Source organism: Garra rufa, chromosome 25 (genome assembly GCF_049309525.1).
Source record: "Garra rufa chromosome 25, GarRuf1.0, whole genome shotgun sequence".
NCBI classification, from domain to species: Eukaryota; Metazoa; Chordata; class Actinopteri; order Cypriniformes; family Cyprinidae; genus Garra; species Garra rufa.
In genome coordinates this window covers 3,361,672-3,378,053 of record NC_133385.1, presented here as the reverse complement: position 1 = coordinate 3,378,053, position 16,382 = coordinate 3,361,672, and the positions used below count along the sequence as shown (strand labels likewise).

The following is a 16,382-nucleotide window of genomic DNA, read 5'->3' as shown; positions in this document are numbered from 1 at the left end:
ATAAAAAACTATCAAAGATGAATATTTACAAAAAAAACATAACATTACAAATCTAACATAAATTAAGCTATGTAATGTAACATTAAAAAAAATTAAATTAAATAAAAAAATTAAGCTATCAAATATGAATGTTTACAAAAAAAACAATTACAAATTGAGCTAAATTAAGCTATGAAGGTATCAACATAACATTAAGTAAACAAAAATGAATAGACAATTTTAAAATTAAAATGTACAAAAAGTATATTTATATATAAAAATGTAATATTTGTAGCCTAAATTAAACTCATTATCAAATGTAAATGGTTAAAAAAAGCATAAACATTACAAATATAGCATAAATTAAGCTATTAATGTAATAAACCAAAAATAAATGAAAACAAAAAGGACAAAATATCAGATTCCAGATGTCAAAAGTTTATAATTAATAATTAATAAAATACTACAGCTTTTTATCTAAGTGAAAAGCATTTTATGTAATGTGGAATTACTTTAAATTCAATTAAATAAATGTCAAATTAAATTATTATATTATTTAAATGTTTTTTTTTATATAAATGTTTACATAACATGTATATGTATATATATATATATATATATATATATATATATATATATATATAAAATGAATAAAACACAAAGTTCAGCAGGAATGCACCTTACATGTGGGAGACAGACAGCACTGCGACGTGTGAGACGCGCAACGTCCTAAAGACAGACACACACTAACACACACAGTCACTGAGCTTTACCTTTTTGAGTGCGTTTGGCTGTGTAAAAACGCAGCGAGAAGCAAATGCGGGAGAAATAAAAGAAAAGGAAGTGTTAGTGATACAGCAGCACGCCGCATGCGCGGTTAACACAAGACAAACGCAAAATAAACAGGACTTGACATCTGGCCGCTCCTCACAACCAATCACAGGACAGCATTTCAGAATTAGCTGGAACGGCGCAAATGAAGACGTCATCAAACCACGCATGGCTGGTATGGCAGCTAACGACGCTACACGGACACTAGGACGGACACGCACTAGCCGTGATGATTCGGCGTGGATACATACCGGAGTGGCAGTTCTTGCAATGCCAATAAACCTAACCGCGATTAGTACTGGTTTCTGGAAGAGGAGGATGGGGAGAAGGGCACAGGGAAGGAGTGAAGGGAAGAAAACAGGATTAGTGGAATGTCTGTCTGAAAACAGAAATGGGACGTGAAGATGTCCATGAATGAGAGACAAAATAAGACTGAGAAGGTCAAACTTATATAGCTATTTGCCTCCACATTTCATGGGACACTGGCGTGTCAATGGGGAAGGGGTTTAAATGGGAAGGTCATGAGTGGTGCAGGTCCTGGGTCAGTCTGGAGCTCTGAGGGTCGTGTCACTCACCATCGAACGCCGGATGTGCGTTAGACGACTCTTGGCTTTGTTTTCGGCAAACTCCAGCGTGTTGATGTCCTTCAGACGGGCTTTATATTTCCTCATCTGCTCGCAGATGATCAGCTCCACACACCTGAGAAGACCAAGGTAAAAAATGCTTTCAAAATTATGAAAAATTAATTCTTAGTTTACATCTTGCAATTTTGACTTTTTCTCTGAATTGTCAGTCTACTTCTCACAATTTTGGATATTTTCTCGGAATTCTGAGTTTCATTTTGCAATTTTGGCTTTTTCCTCCTCTGAATTCTAAGTTAACACCTCACAATTTAGACTTTTGTCTATGAATTCTGAGTTACGTTTTGTTATTTATTTTTTTCTCCTTTGGAATTCTCAGTTTACATCTCGCAATTTTGACTTTTTTCTCAGAATTCAGATTTTTTTTCCTCTCAGGCTTCTAAAGTTTACATCTCACAATGTTTTTCTCGGAATTGTCAGTCTATTTCTCGGAATTCTAAGCTACATTTAGCAATTTTAGCTTTTCCCCCCTCGGTATTCTAAGTTTACATCTCACATTTTTTAAGTTTTTCTCTGAATTGTAAGTCTATTTCTCGGAATTCTGAGTTACATTTAGCAATTTTGGCTTTTCCCCCCTCGGAATTCTAAGTTTACATCTCACAATTTTGACTTTTTTCTCGGAATTCTGAGTTTTTTTCCCCCTCAGACTTCAGAGTTTACATCTCACATTTTTTAAGTTTTTCTCGGAATTGTCAGTCTATTTCTCGAAATTCTGAGTTTCAGTTTGCAATTTTGGCTTTTTCCTCCTCGGAATTCTCACTTTACATCTCGTAATTTTGACTTTTTTCTCCGAATTTGAGTTTTTTCCCCCCTCAGACCTCTAAATTTACAGCTCACAATTTTTTACGTTTTTCTCAGAATTGTCAGTCTATTTCTCGGAATTCTGAGATACATTTTGCAATTTTGGCTTTTTCCCCCTCGGAATTTTAAGTTTACATTTCACAATTTTGACTTTTTTCTCGGAATTCTGATCCCCCCCACCCCCATTCAGACTTCTAAATTTACAGCTCGCAATTTTTACGTTTTTCTTGGAATTGTCAGTCTATTTCTCGGAATTCTGAGTTACATTTTGCAATTTTGTCTTTTCTGCCCTCGGAATTCTAAGTTTACATCTCACAATTTGACTGTTTTTTTGGAATTCCTCCACTCCCTCAGAATTCTCAGTTTACATCTCACAATTTAGATTTTTTCTTGGAATTCTTAGTCTACTTTTCACAATTTTGCCCCCCGCCCCAGCTTTTTCTTCTCAGAATTCTGAGTTTACATCTCACAATTTTGACTTTTTTTTTTAAAATTCCACTTCACGCAATTTTGGATTTTTCCTCTGAATTCTGTGTTTACATCTCCCAATTACGACTTTTTTTTCAGAATTCTGAGTCTACTCTCGCAATTTTGGCTTTTTTTCCCTCAGAATTCTGAGTTGTCACAATTGTTTTTTTTTCTTGAAATTATTATTATTATTTTTTTTATAATTTTATTGCATGGCAGAAATAAGCTTCCGTAGTATGTTGTTCACTGGTGTTGTTTTCTGATCGTCTTACGCGGTGGTCTTGCTGATGTCCCGGACGCTCTGTAGCGGGTCGGTGGTGTCGGGACAGCGCAGTATGCAGGGTGCAAAGACGATAGCCAGCGCGTTTGCAGACATGCGGTTTGTCTCCTCCTGGAATGAGATCCTGCAGCAAACAAACATAAAAACCAACATGGTCAAACTTGACAATGGTAAAATTACTGCAAGCTTTCTGCTGTTGCTGCAGGCATTGAGTATAATCATCCAGGCTATCGTCTTACCGAACCAGGTGGAATATGAGTCTCTCCAATGTGCTCAGGTGAGTTCTGCTGAGCTGATCAATGATCGAATAAACCCCCTGAACCAACTCACGCTTATCCTGCAGACCTGCACCAGCCAAAATGAAAACACACTTCATTATATCCACGTACATCAGCCTAAATACGAGTATTTTTGCTAAAAATAGTGAGAAAACAAGATAGAGATACATTCCTAACAAGTACTTTTGAGGACACAACATATATGAAAGTAAAAAAAAAGCGATTTTATTCTTCAGAACTTTTCGTTAGATGCTCATACCCATAGCCCTGAGGAACTCCTCGTAAAGTTCAAAGGTCATGAGAGGGTTGGGAAGATCACGCAGCCACTGCTTCAGCACGCTGGCGATCACATGGATGTTGTAGTCGTCTAAATTCACACTGTTTGCATCTGCGATGAAGACAAACATGTAAGTAAAAGTTGCCACTAAATGTTATCGTAAGATGGCGCTGGTGTGAAGCTCACCGGTGTCCAGCCCCTGTTTGAGTTCTTTGATTTTATTGGTGGATCCAGACTTCCTGTAGATGCCCTCGGTGTAGAGGCCGTGCATCTCGATGTAGTTGATCAGCTTCTCCACCACCAGCGGGACGGCTCTCTCATCGCTCGTTAAACGAGACAACTCTACGCCAAACTGCCGTGAAGACAGCTCGAGGTCAAACTGAGCGTGCAAACACACACACACACACACACACCAACACAGACAGACACGCAAATGAATCACATGAAAAATATGACGACTGTAATGACGTTGAAGCACAAAGATGACTCACATACAACTGGTGACAGCACAGAAAGATCATGTAAGAGAGAATATTCAGAGGCATGCTTAAAATTGACACCCTAGCAACTGCATAGCGATGCCCTAGCAACAGCATAGCAACACCCTAGCAACTGCAGAGCAACACCTTAGCAATCAATCAAAACTACATAGAAACACAACAGTAGTAACCACTCCAAATACTCTCGCAACCAGCTAGAACACCCTAGCAACTACATAGCAACACCACAGTAGCAACCACTCCAAATACCCTAGCAACTACTTGAAATACCCTAGGAGCCATCCAGAACACCCTAGCAACCACCCAGAACACCTGAACAAATGCATACCAACCATCCAGAATATCCTAGCAGCCACATAGCAACACTCTTAGCAACCATTCCAAATGCCCTAGCAACCATCCAGAACACAGGAAAAACACCATACCAACCACTCAGAACACACTAGAAATTGCAAAACAACACCTTAGCAACCACCCATAACACCTGAAGAACTGCATAGCAACACCACAGTAGAAATCACTCCAAATACCCTAGCAACTACTTAGTAACATGCTGGTTGCAACCACTCCAAATACCCTAGCAACCACCCAGAACACTCTAGCAACTACACAGCAACACTCTGGTAGCAACCACTCCAAATACCCTAGCTGATGCATAGCAACATGCCAGCAACCAATCAGAACATCCTAGCAACACCCTAGTAGCAACCACTTCAAATACTCCAGCAACCGCATAGCAACACCCTAGCGCCCTCCTAGCAACCACTCCAAATACTCTCGCAACCAGCTAGAACACCCTAGCAACTACATAGCAACACCACAGTAGCAACCACTCCAAATACCCTAGCAACTACTTGAAATACCCTAGGAGCCATCCAGAACACCCTAGCAACCACCCAGAACACCTGAACAACTGCATACCAACCATCCAGAATATCCTAGCAGCCACATAGCAACACTCTTAGCAACCATTCCAAATGCCCTAGCAACCATCCAGAACACTTGAAAAACACCATACCAACCACCCAGAACACACTAGAAATTGCATAACAACACCTTAGCAACCACCCATAACACCTGAACAACTGCATAGCAGCACCACAGTAGAAATCACTCCAAATACCCTAGCAACTACTTAGTAACATGCTGGTTGCAACCACTCCAAATACCATAGCAACCACCCAGAACACTCTAGCAACTACACAGCAACACTCTGGTAGCAACCACTCCAAATACCCTAGCAGATGCATAGCAACATGCCAGCAACCAATCAGAACATCCTAGCAACACCCTAGTAGCAACCACTTCAAATACTCCAGCAACCGCATAGCAACACCCTAGCGCCCTCCTAGCAACCACCCAAAATACTCTAGTAACTGCATGACAACACCCTAGAAATGACCCAGAATTCCTAAAAAACTACATACTATCCATGCAGAACACCTGAGACATGGCAAAACCCTAACAACCACATAGCACCACTCCAGTAACAACCACCCTAAATACCCTAGCAACCTCTTAGTAACCACCTAGAATACCCTAGAAACTGCTTAGCAACACCATAGCAACCATCAGAACAACCTAGCAATGATCCAGATTAGCCTAGCAGCCACTTGGCAACACCCTAGTAGCAACCACTCCAAATACCCTAGCAACCATCAGAACACCCATGCAACAACCCAGAACACTTGAAAAACTCCACATTAACCACCCAGAACACCCTAGCAACTGCATAGCAACCTAGCAACACCCTAGTAGCAACCACTTCAAATACCCTAGCAACCACATAGCAACACCTTAGCAGCCTCCTAGCAACCACCCAGAATACTCTAGTAACAGCATAGCAACCCCCAGCAATGAGCCATAACACCTAAAAGTCTGCATACCAACCATCCAGAAAAACTAAGCAACTACATAAAACTATTTTGTGGTTCAAAGACGAGTCTCATACAACTAATGATCGTTTCTCATGTTTAAAGACACATTTCAGATTTTCAACAGACAAATCCAGCATCTAGAGTGCAGTCTATCAGATGGATGACGGATCTGTCAGTCAAGCACTATTTTAAGGCGTTCTTACCTTCTTACTGCATGTAGTAGTCATCCTCAGACAGCACTTCCTGTGACAAGCATAGCGACAGACTGAAGAAAACCAGAAAGAACAAGCACACGGTTAATGGCAGATCTGAGCACCAGCATCGTGTTTCCCACTCACATCAACAGAAATATGAGACTGAGAGGCTGTTATCGATCAAGTTCAGAAGAAAATGGGAGAATTTACAGGAAAAAAATTTGATTAAGTTGCTCTCAAGACTAGCAGACACTTAGTGACTAAGATGAAAATACAGGAAAGGAGAAACTGATACAGAGACTCCAGACTATTATAGTACTCAAAACCAGTGTTATTTTAGTAGTATTGATATAGTTATTAAAGATTTTGGTAATACTTAGTTTTTGCTTTTAATTGTTCCAAAAACCTACTTTTTCAAACTCGTCCTAGATGGTTTGTCTGATTTTCATCAAAATTGGCTTAGATCATCTTCAGACCATGCTGGCAAAAGGTTATGGAATTCAACTTGATTAGTCAAACCGTTCTCCAATAATGCGCAAACGAATTTGATGAAGAGCATGCAAAAATGGATGTGAGGCTATATCTATCTCCGAGACCAAATTTGGAATGTGTTACAACAAGCATGACCTGAGGCTATCTGCACAGTTTCTGTGCAGCACCACCTAGTGGTCAGGAGATATGATAAATGGCTATTTTTGCTTAGAACTTCTGAATGGTTTGGCCAAAAATCACAAAACTGGTCTCTTTAGATTTCCACGTCACCCATTTTGGGCATCGGCTATTTCAAATTCTGTCGTAAAATGCTATATTTTATGAACACATTTTTGCGTATCATTACAAAAACAAGGTATGTGTCTTCTGCACCACACTGTGATAGTCTCAAAAAGTAGTTTTGTGGTCAAAACTTTGCAAAAATGCTTGAGTATATACTTGAGTATATTAGTCTATTGTAATGAAACTGATCTGTTCCTTTCCTATTCTTTGGGTCATTCCGAGAACATACATCGCAATTTTGCCATAGTCAGACAAACTTCCTGTCCGCCATTATGCTGAAAACCTACTTTTTTAAACTCTTACTAGACTGTCGGTCCAATTTTCACCAAAATTGGCTCAGATCATCTTCAGACCATACTGACAAAAAGTTATGGAATTCAAGTTAAATAGTCAAACCGTTCTCGAATAATGTGTAAACGATTTTAATTAATACGAGGCTATATCTACGCAGCGCTTTAGCATATTGTGACCAAACTTTGTGTGAGTTATAAAAACCATGTCTTGAGGCTACCTGGACAGTTTCTGTGCAGCACCACATAGTGGTCAGGAGATATTAAAAAATCCTTATACTTAGAACTTCTAAATGGTTTGGCCAAAAATCACAAAGCTTTAGATTTGGTGAAGCATGCAGAGTCGAACTATACCCTATTTTCACCATTTTGCCCATTTTGAATTTTGTCGTAATATGCTATATTTTCTGAACACATTTTTGCGTATCGTTACGAAACTTGGTGTGTCTTTGGTACCATGCTTTGATAGTACATTAAAAAAGTTTGGTAACACTTTACAATAAGGTTCCTTAGTTAACATTAGTTAACCACATTAGTTAACATGAACTAATAATGAACTGCACTTATACAGCATTTATTAATCTTTGTTAATGTTAATTTCAACATTTACTAATACATTATTAAAATCTTGTTAACATTAGTTAATGCAGCGTGAACTAACATGAACAAACAATGAACAACTGTATTTCCGTTAACTAACGTTAATGAAGATTAGTAAATACAGTAACTAATGTATTGCTCATGGTTAGTTCATGTTAGTTAATACATTAACTAATGTTTAACTAATGAACCTTATTGTAAAGTGTTACCAAAAGTTTTGAGGTAGCACCACCTTGTGCTCAAAACCGCAATTAAATTTACAAAAATGCTAATAACTTAAGTATATTAGCCTATTGTATTGAAACTGATCTCAATAAATTCTTTGGGTCATGCAGAGAACATAGATAGCCATTTCGCAATAGTCAGACAAACTTCCTGTCCACCATTCTTTATGCTGAAAACTTTTTTGTACTCCTCCTAGACTATTGGTCCAATTTTCACCAAATGCTGGAATAATGCCGAATTTCGGCTGTATCTCTGCATAGCTTTGACATATTGACACCAGACTTTGTATGTGCAATTGTCACCTCACACTGACCACGCCACATCAATTTGGTAATAGCGCCACCTATTGGTCAAAAGTAATATAGCGTTCATATGAAGCCATTAATTACTTAAAAAATAGCCTATTGTAATGATACTGGTCTCAAAATATTCCTTGGGTCATGCAGAGAACAGAGAATTTTTAGATTAAGTTAACAATAATAATCCTTGTCAAAACATCTTGGTGAACATATATTTTTTAAGATAACTTTAATTTAAATTTTTTGAGAATTACAAAAAGGCATGAAGACACTCCCATATTTAACTATTACAATATTAGAAACAAAACCTTTTCCAAACTGAAATATAAAAATAAAAGCTGCACTCACGTTTGCAAACACACGCTTTGTCCATCATCCAGATGAGAGACGAACAGAACTCGCAGTAGGTCGGGATGCTGTACTGGGTGGATTTAAAAATGTGACCCATGTGTTCTTCCACCTGCAGAGGGTAGCAGTGCAATGAAGATGTTAATGCAGTTATCAAGAATTCATAAACCCTATTACACAAGCATAATGATCTAAATAGAGTTTAAAACAAGCACTGACGGTGTCCGATTCCTTTTTCCTCCTCTTCTTCCTCTCGGGTTTAGGAGCCTGGAAAACATACACAACTCTCAGAAGAGTTTTGTTGACCAATATGAAACAATTTGTGGATTTAGAGAGATGCTTTACCTTGCTTATGGTTCCGTCCATTGGCTTGTGTTCGGTCATGAACTCATCGAGGAAGATTTTGAAGGTGTTGACCCAGACTTTAACCGGTGACTCGCTCCAGTCTCTCTGCTCCAGACGCATGTTCTTCTCTAAGATGTGCTCGAACAGAGCGTAGAGATCTTTATAACGAATGCTCCTGCCATCATCCATCTGAAGGTGAGACACATTCGGGGTGAGATTTTGGGGATGAGAAGATTTCAAGGTTGCTTTGAAGTCACTGTGAAAAGTTTGATTTGAGAAACTCACAGCCAGAGCGGTTGAATACGAGTTGAAGATGTTAAGACGAAATTCTTTGAGGGCCTTCTTGAAGACCACGTCCACTGGTGTGTCCTTCTGACTGTCTTCAGCTTCTAGATCGCCGATCTACGAAATGTCAGATTGGAGAAATTTAATATTTTGGATAACGCGATCATTGTTCCAACATCAAATTAGACCTGCATTAAATGTTTTACCGCATGGTTAATTTTGCTTTCATGACACACGGGCTGAACAAGTTTCCCTGTAAATTGCTCAAAAAACATACTTATGTAATGGTTTAGTAACAAAATTGAATGGTTATCGCAATTCTTACATAACTGTGTAAAACAATTCTTGTGCAAACTCATTGTGAGTATTTCGTGACACTTGATGTGTTAATATCTCGTGTTAGCACTATTGTTATCTGGCACTGCCTTTAATCGTCCTGGGCATGGAATTGACCAGAGCTGCACAGGTTGTTGCTGGGACAGGGTATATACAGCAATCCTAAAGTTAAATTTACTACTTTTTAATACCTTTTTTACTACCTTCAGAATTTTTTTTAAAACCATCACGACACTAAATTGCAAGTGTTAATCAGCGACCTTTCTATTATTTACACAGATTTTGACATATATAACATACAAAAAAAGAATAGATTTAGAGACTGATGTTGACAACATATTGCACATATTTATTTTACTTAGTAAATAAAAATAAAACAAACTACATAAAATGTGCAATGGAGAGAATGGATAGTTCCAGCACACTGGCTGGCATTCACTGCAAGATCAAGCATTTTAATGTGAATATATCATATTGGAGAGAGTTTTACCGTGCATCCTGCTGTAACCAGAATAGGTGCGCGCGCTGTTTGAATAACGTTACTGAATGGAGAATGATTGACAGCCGCAGAGGAGGGAAAACGAGTTTCCGTAAACTTTAATGTTGTAAATAGACTTCTGTCCCTCTCTCCGAGCACGCATTCCGTTTTTATGTTTAGTGGATTGCATATGCGACCGAAGAGCGTTAGCTCCCATCCAGTTGACATTGATGTTTTTTTTTACACACCGAACAATAAGCCTGCCTGTTATTCCCTACTACAGGCCTGAGCCAGTCCTTAAACGCTGGGTCGTTCACCCAGCTACCAGAAAACTTGCATTTGCCCTGGAAGAGGACGATGGTTGTCCAGTCGTTGAAGATATGCCTTGAAGCAAGTCTAAAATAAAACGTAAAGGCGGGCGTACACGGTGCGATTTTTGAGGTCGTACGAGCTCGCATGCGATTTCTTTGGTTATCGGAGGTAATCGTCTCTTCTCGTATGGTCGGGGCTCGTATGGTGTGTGAGAAATTACGAGACGAGCAGAGTGCCTTACGAGCACTTCCCGACCTCACGATCATTTTTAAACATGTCAAAAAACTTCGGGAGCTGTCGGATTGAAAACGTGACATGTGTGCTGTTGAACGAGCCGATTTGTTGATCAAACTGGAAATGACCAATCAGAAGCTAAAGAAAAGGAAACCACAGAACAAGATGAACATGACAGCACCACGGCGACTTGGACTATTAAGAAAGAGGATAAACTCGCTGAACTTTGGCAAGAACAGCGAGCCCTGGCTCTGGGCAAAAGAAAAAATGGGGGTGCTAGGGGTGCAGTGCAGTGATGCGCGGGTTGAGTCATCCAAAAATATTTTTCATGATATTCGGGTCGCGGTCGTTCGGGTCGTTTGAAATAAAGATGCCAATCAAACCTTTGTAATTTATATAGTAGCCTACTTGACAATTTTCTATGAAATACATAGACCTACTATTTATTGGCTGAACAAAATATAGCCCACCTTTTGAATGTTGAGCGTTATTAACTGTTGAATAAATGCTGATGCAGGACAAAATGCCGATTTCCCAACACGTTGAACTGAGCAGTGCCATTGCACCATTTTAATAGGCTACTTTTAAACGAATATAGCTCAGTAATGTCATTTTTTTTGTTCTCTTTCTTTTTGGAATTATTAGACACATTTCACTTAATTTCTTAATTTTTTGAAGTCTTAATTTCTAGCACTATTTTTAAACAAATATATATAAAATCTCATGTATAGGCCTATGCTTGTTTAAAACCAGGGATTAAAAACGATTCCAAGTAAAAACGGTATTTTTTCTTTACATTTCCAGAGAGCGAAAACGAACGAAATCAAATAAATTCAGGCACTATAATTAAATTATTCGTTTGATACAACTATTATAGCTATATAATTAATATATATATAATAATATTATTTAGTCATATTCGTGATTCCTGAATTTATATATGAAAACTTCGTTTTGAAGTGCATTCGATATGTTTGTAAAAGAAAATTCGTTCAGCTGGCCTATTAAATTGATTTAATATTCTTGATAATTTTTAGAGGAAGTTAAAAGTTAAGAAAAAAGGGAATTAGCTTGTGGTCTATATATATTTAGGGCTATAGGCTAATCTTTTCCTTACATTTTATTACACTGTGTAGATCGAAATAAAAAAAATTATTGATCATATTTAACATCGGAGAATCACCGACATAATTTAGAGTATAGCCTACTTCGAAAATGAAACTATTTAAATCTGTATAAAGGAAAGACAAAATAAATCACAACAAGAAAAATCTGTATTTTTCTTGTAATCAAGAACATTTCTTTTGACAAAATTACCTAATTAATGCCGAATGATGTTTGACAGTGAACGAATCTCCACCGCATATAATCGCTGCTGTCAGTCGCAAATATTAAACATGCGGGTCAGGAAGCGGGTCGGGGACTATATATATACACTGCTGTAAAGGTGAAGTTTTGTCAAGTTTGCAACAAGTGTACACACGCAAGGGTGATCGGACGGTACTTCCTGCATGTCTAGCAAAGAGTCACGGCTCATATTTTTTAAATGCAGTAAAGAGATAGACAGAGAGCAGTTGTATTTAACAGTAGCCTACATACACAGTATATTATACACAGCCTTCCTCTCAGAATGCGATTGCCTCGGAAATCGGCAGGTTTTAAAATCGTGCAGTGTACCACTGCGTCCGTAAAAAAAGTCATTCGTGACGTGTGCGTGGCCATACGGTCTTCCGACCGTCCGAATTCGCACCGGCCGCCTTAAGCCAACAACTTCTGTGTTCTGAGATGTTGCAGAACGACCACTGAATACGACGTCAGCATCAAACATAAGTTGAGACGGAGACGAAAGATCTTTGATCATGTCCCCAGATATGCTAAAGCCCATATTTAAACGAACTAACGCGAACGCAGATAGAATTTCAATCAGAATAGGACACCTGATAGTCTGAAAAAATAATACCTAATTTGGAAAAAATAATACCTTTGAGACCACATTTAATACTTTTAATGGCCTTAAATTTGACAATTTTGATTTATCACTTTTTAATACTTTTTAAAACCCCGCGGATACCCTGTGGGATCCTCTTCCATTCCTCTCGAAGCTGCTGGACATTAGACACATGGTGCTTCTCCATCTTACACTTGAGGATGCCCCACAGGTGCTTAATAAGGTTCAGGTTTGGAGACATACTTGGCCACTCCCTCACCTTCACCTTCAGCTTCCTCAGCAAGGCAGCTGTCATCTTGGTGGTGTGTTTGGGATCGTTATCATGAAAAGGAGAAAAAAAAGGAGAAAACGCACCTTTTTCATGAGGAAGTCGTTCATGCTGCGGTAGTCTGCGGTGCTGGTGAGGATGTGCAGAGAGTCGTTCTGCCAGGCGGACGATTCTAGAGACACGCTACTGATCTTCACACTGCGCCTCCTCTTCATCGACATCATGCCCATCATGGGCTCCCGGTTCTCCTTGCTGTCGCGTCCAGACAGTCCGGCGTGCTCAGGGCTTCCTGGAGGAGAGTCTGCGAGACAGGAACTATATTAGACAAGAAGACAAATGTGGAGATGAGAAAGAAATGAGTGAAAAATCACACACCTTTCCTCCTGTCGGTGAGCTCTGAATCTGCGGAGTGCCCCCTGGTGGACATCTTTTTATCGCCATGCTTGCTCTTACTCCAGAAACGCATTTTGCCTCGGACCCTAAAAACAGATTAAAAGATTTATTTTCATGCACTAAAGAATCATTTACAAAAAGATCAGGAACATGAATAATAAACAAAGTAGAGTATGGCTGCACAATATTGGAACCTCTGACAATGTGATATTTAGTTTGACATGAAAAAGGTATAGATTACATGAATAGATCTATTTGGAAATACTTTTTTTCCTGCATGCTCAAAGTGCATATTATATTTTATTCTAAAAGATTTATTTTGAATTCTTTACAAATTTGTGGGTTTATAGTTGGATTTACTCTCAGTAAACAATTTTTTCAACTTTTTTCACTTCACACTGTTTTTGACCAATTCTGTATGACTATGAAATATTAACAATTATTATTTTAATAAATATAATAGATTTTTATTGTAACTTATTATATATATATATATATATATATATATATGTAACTAATTTAGACATTGTCATAATACTATTGTAAAACATTTAAAATGTATTAAGTTTAAAATGTTTTATTTTAATTACAATTAAATTAATTTACTGTAAAATTATAATAGTAATAATTTTGCCTACTTATTTAATAATGATTACATTTAATAATTTATAGAGTAAAACTTTAAAAAATAAAAAAATATTAATTGCATTTTAAATTTATTAAGTTTTAAAATGTTTTATTTTAATTATGGCAAAAAAATTATATTTTAAAAATGTGGATATATTTAAAATTGTAGTTTTAGTTGTATTTGTTTTAAAATGTTTTATTTTAATTACAATTAAATTCATTAACTGTAAAATTATAATACTAATAATTTTGCCTATTTTTATTTAATACATTTAACCAATTAAGAAATATATTGTAATACTATTGTAAAAAATGAAAAGTTAAATTTTGAAAATACAAAAAATGTTGATACATTTAAATTAAAGTTTTAAAATGTTTTATTTTAATTACAATTAAATACTAATAATTTTGTCTATTAATTATTATTAAATACATTTAACTACACTGTAAAAAGTTTTCACAAGTTTCAACTTAAAAACTTGAGTTCATCAGCTGCCTTAAAATTTTAAGTTAAATCAACTTCAAAGTACAAGTCATTTTAACTCATTTCATTGTCTTTAGTTGAAATTACTTATCGTTTTCAGTTGATTTAACTTAAAATTCGAAGGCAGTTGCTAAACTTAAGTTTTTAAGTTGAAACTGGGAAAACTTTTTACAGTGTAATATATACTGTAATAATACTAAGGTACTATGGTAAAAAAATTAAACAACAAAAGTAAAACATATTTATACATTTAAAATGTAGTAAGTTTTAAAATGTTTTATTTTAATTTCAATAAAATTAATTAACTGTAAAAGGACTATACCAATGATTAATTTTATATTATTTTTTTATTATTATTATTAAATACATTTTTTAATAAAAATATATTTTTATAATATTATTGTAAAGCCTAAATTAAACCATTTTTCTTTTTAGAAAAATTAATAAATTAATTGCATTTAAAATTTGTTGAGTTTAAATGTTTTTATTTTAATTACAATTAAATAAATTAATATACTGTCAAATTACAAGAAATTAAAAAAAAAATAAGTATAAAACCTAAATTAAAAAAAAACTTTTTGAAAAATGTATTCATTTAATTTAAAATGTATTACATTTAAAAATTATTTTAATCACAATTAAAGTAATTTACTGTAAAATGACAATACTAATAATTCTGTCTTATTTTTTTAAATAATAAAATAAAATTTTGATCAAATAGTAGAAGAAATGAATTCCACCCGACCTGCCGTCGCTTTGCGAGATAGACTTCCTGAGCGAATCCATTTTCCCAAGATCACCTGACGACATGGTCTTCTGGATCCTCTTCTGCTCTTTCTGAGACGACTTGAGATAGGAAACAAATCCAGAATCAGATCACAAGTAATGTTTTGTGATTATCAGACCAGACTGAATGCTTTCCCCAGGAACAAGGTTCTGATTTGTTTGAGGCTGGTTAGTGTTTTGAGAAGAAAAAACTAAACAGCGTAACGATCCCAAACCCAAGTGAATGACAGAAACTATGAGAGAGAGAGGCTATTTCAAATAAGAAATGAGTGAGTAATGGAGAAATCCATGTTAATGGTAGTCGCATGCATCTTGACTTGCAAACTCCATATTCATCAACGGCTGCAGCTCAAGTTGTGAACAGAAGATGAGCAGTTTAGGAAAGCCAGACACCCCAAACTCTTCAGATTGGGTTAATGGAGACACGGCGGCTTCATCCAGTCAGATATTAGTCTTCTATTTGATTAGTCCTATCTCCAGTTTGGTTATGAAAGAGTTCAGCGGTCAGTCGAGAGGAGCTTTTGCACACTGACCAAACATTAATAATGAATGTTAAACAAATTCTGTCATCATTTATTCCCCCTTAAGCTGTTACAAAACCCTTTTGACATTTTTTTTTTCTTCCATCACTGTATTTTATTATCACTGAGAACCTGTTATAGTTTTATTGATTTTTAAATTAGCTTTTATAATTCATATTTTTAATTAGTGATTTAAAATAATTCTTTACATTTTTTAAAGATTTTTATATTTTTAGTTAACGTTTTTAAAAAAATAAAACATTTTTTTATATAGTTCTATTTCCCGCAGTATCTTTTTTTATAATTAATACATTTTTGTAATTTTACATTTTATTCTATTGATTTTTTTGTTCAGCGAAATATATATATTTTTTATTTCGTTTTATTGTAATTTATGTTTACTTTAAGTAAATGTTTTTTTAAAATGATGTTTTAGTTTTAGTTAATCATGGTCCACATGGGTTCTTTAATGTATATTTTTAAAATTGTTTTTATTTTTATACTTATGTATTTATTAAATTTTTTTGTTGCCATTTACTTTAACTTTTTATTTTGTTTTAGTTAACTAAAATAACCAGGGTCCTGACAGGTCCATAAAAAGTATAACTTAAAAAAATCTAAATAAATTAAATTTGAAAGGTGATCTATCTATCTATCTATCTATCTATCTATCTATCTAGTGCTGTGAAAGTGTTGACCCTCT

At 36.0% G+C, this 16,382-nt stretch overlaps 1 protein-coding gene and 1 long non-coding RNA gene across 2 annotated transcripts in view; both read right to left on the bottom strand.

Moving 5' to 3' along the window:
* Positions 1 to 1,060: 1,060 nt before the first annotated feature.
* On the bottom strand, positions 1,061 to 3,057 carry LOC141301621 (uncharacterized). The gene is made up of 3 exons (XR_012342203.1): positions 2,993 to 3,057; positions 1,386 to 1,509; positions 1,061 to 1,115 (listed from the first exon to the last, which is right to left on the bottom strand). It is a non-coding gene; the product is annotated as an uncharacterized lncRNA (long non-coding RNA).
* Positions 3,058 to 12,688: 9,631 nt separating this feature from the next.
* LOC141301026 (protogenin B-like) overlaps positions 12,689 to 16,382 on the bottom strand; it is a 69,568-nt gene continuing 65,874 nt past the window's right edge. The window contains exons 20-23 of the mRNA XM_073831280.1: positions 15,118 to 15,218; positions 13,244 to 13,347; positions 12,955 to 13,169; positions 12,689 to 12,754 (exon numbers count right to left, since the gene is read on the bottom strand). Coding sequence (XP_073687381.1) covers positions 12,689 to 12,754; positions 12,955 to 13,169; positions 13,244 to 13,347; positions 15,118 to 15,218 — 486 coding nt within the window. The remainder of the gene's footprint in view (positions 12,755 to 12,954; positions 13,170 to 13,243; positions 13,348 to 15,117; positions 15,219 to 16,382) is intronic.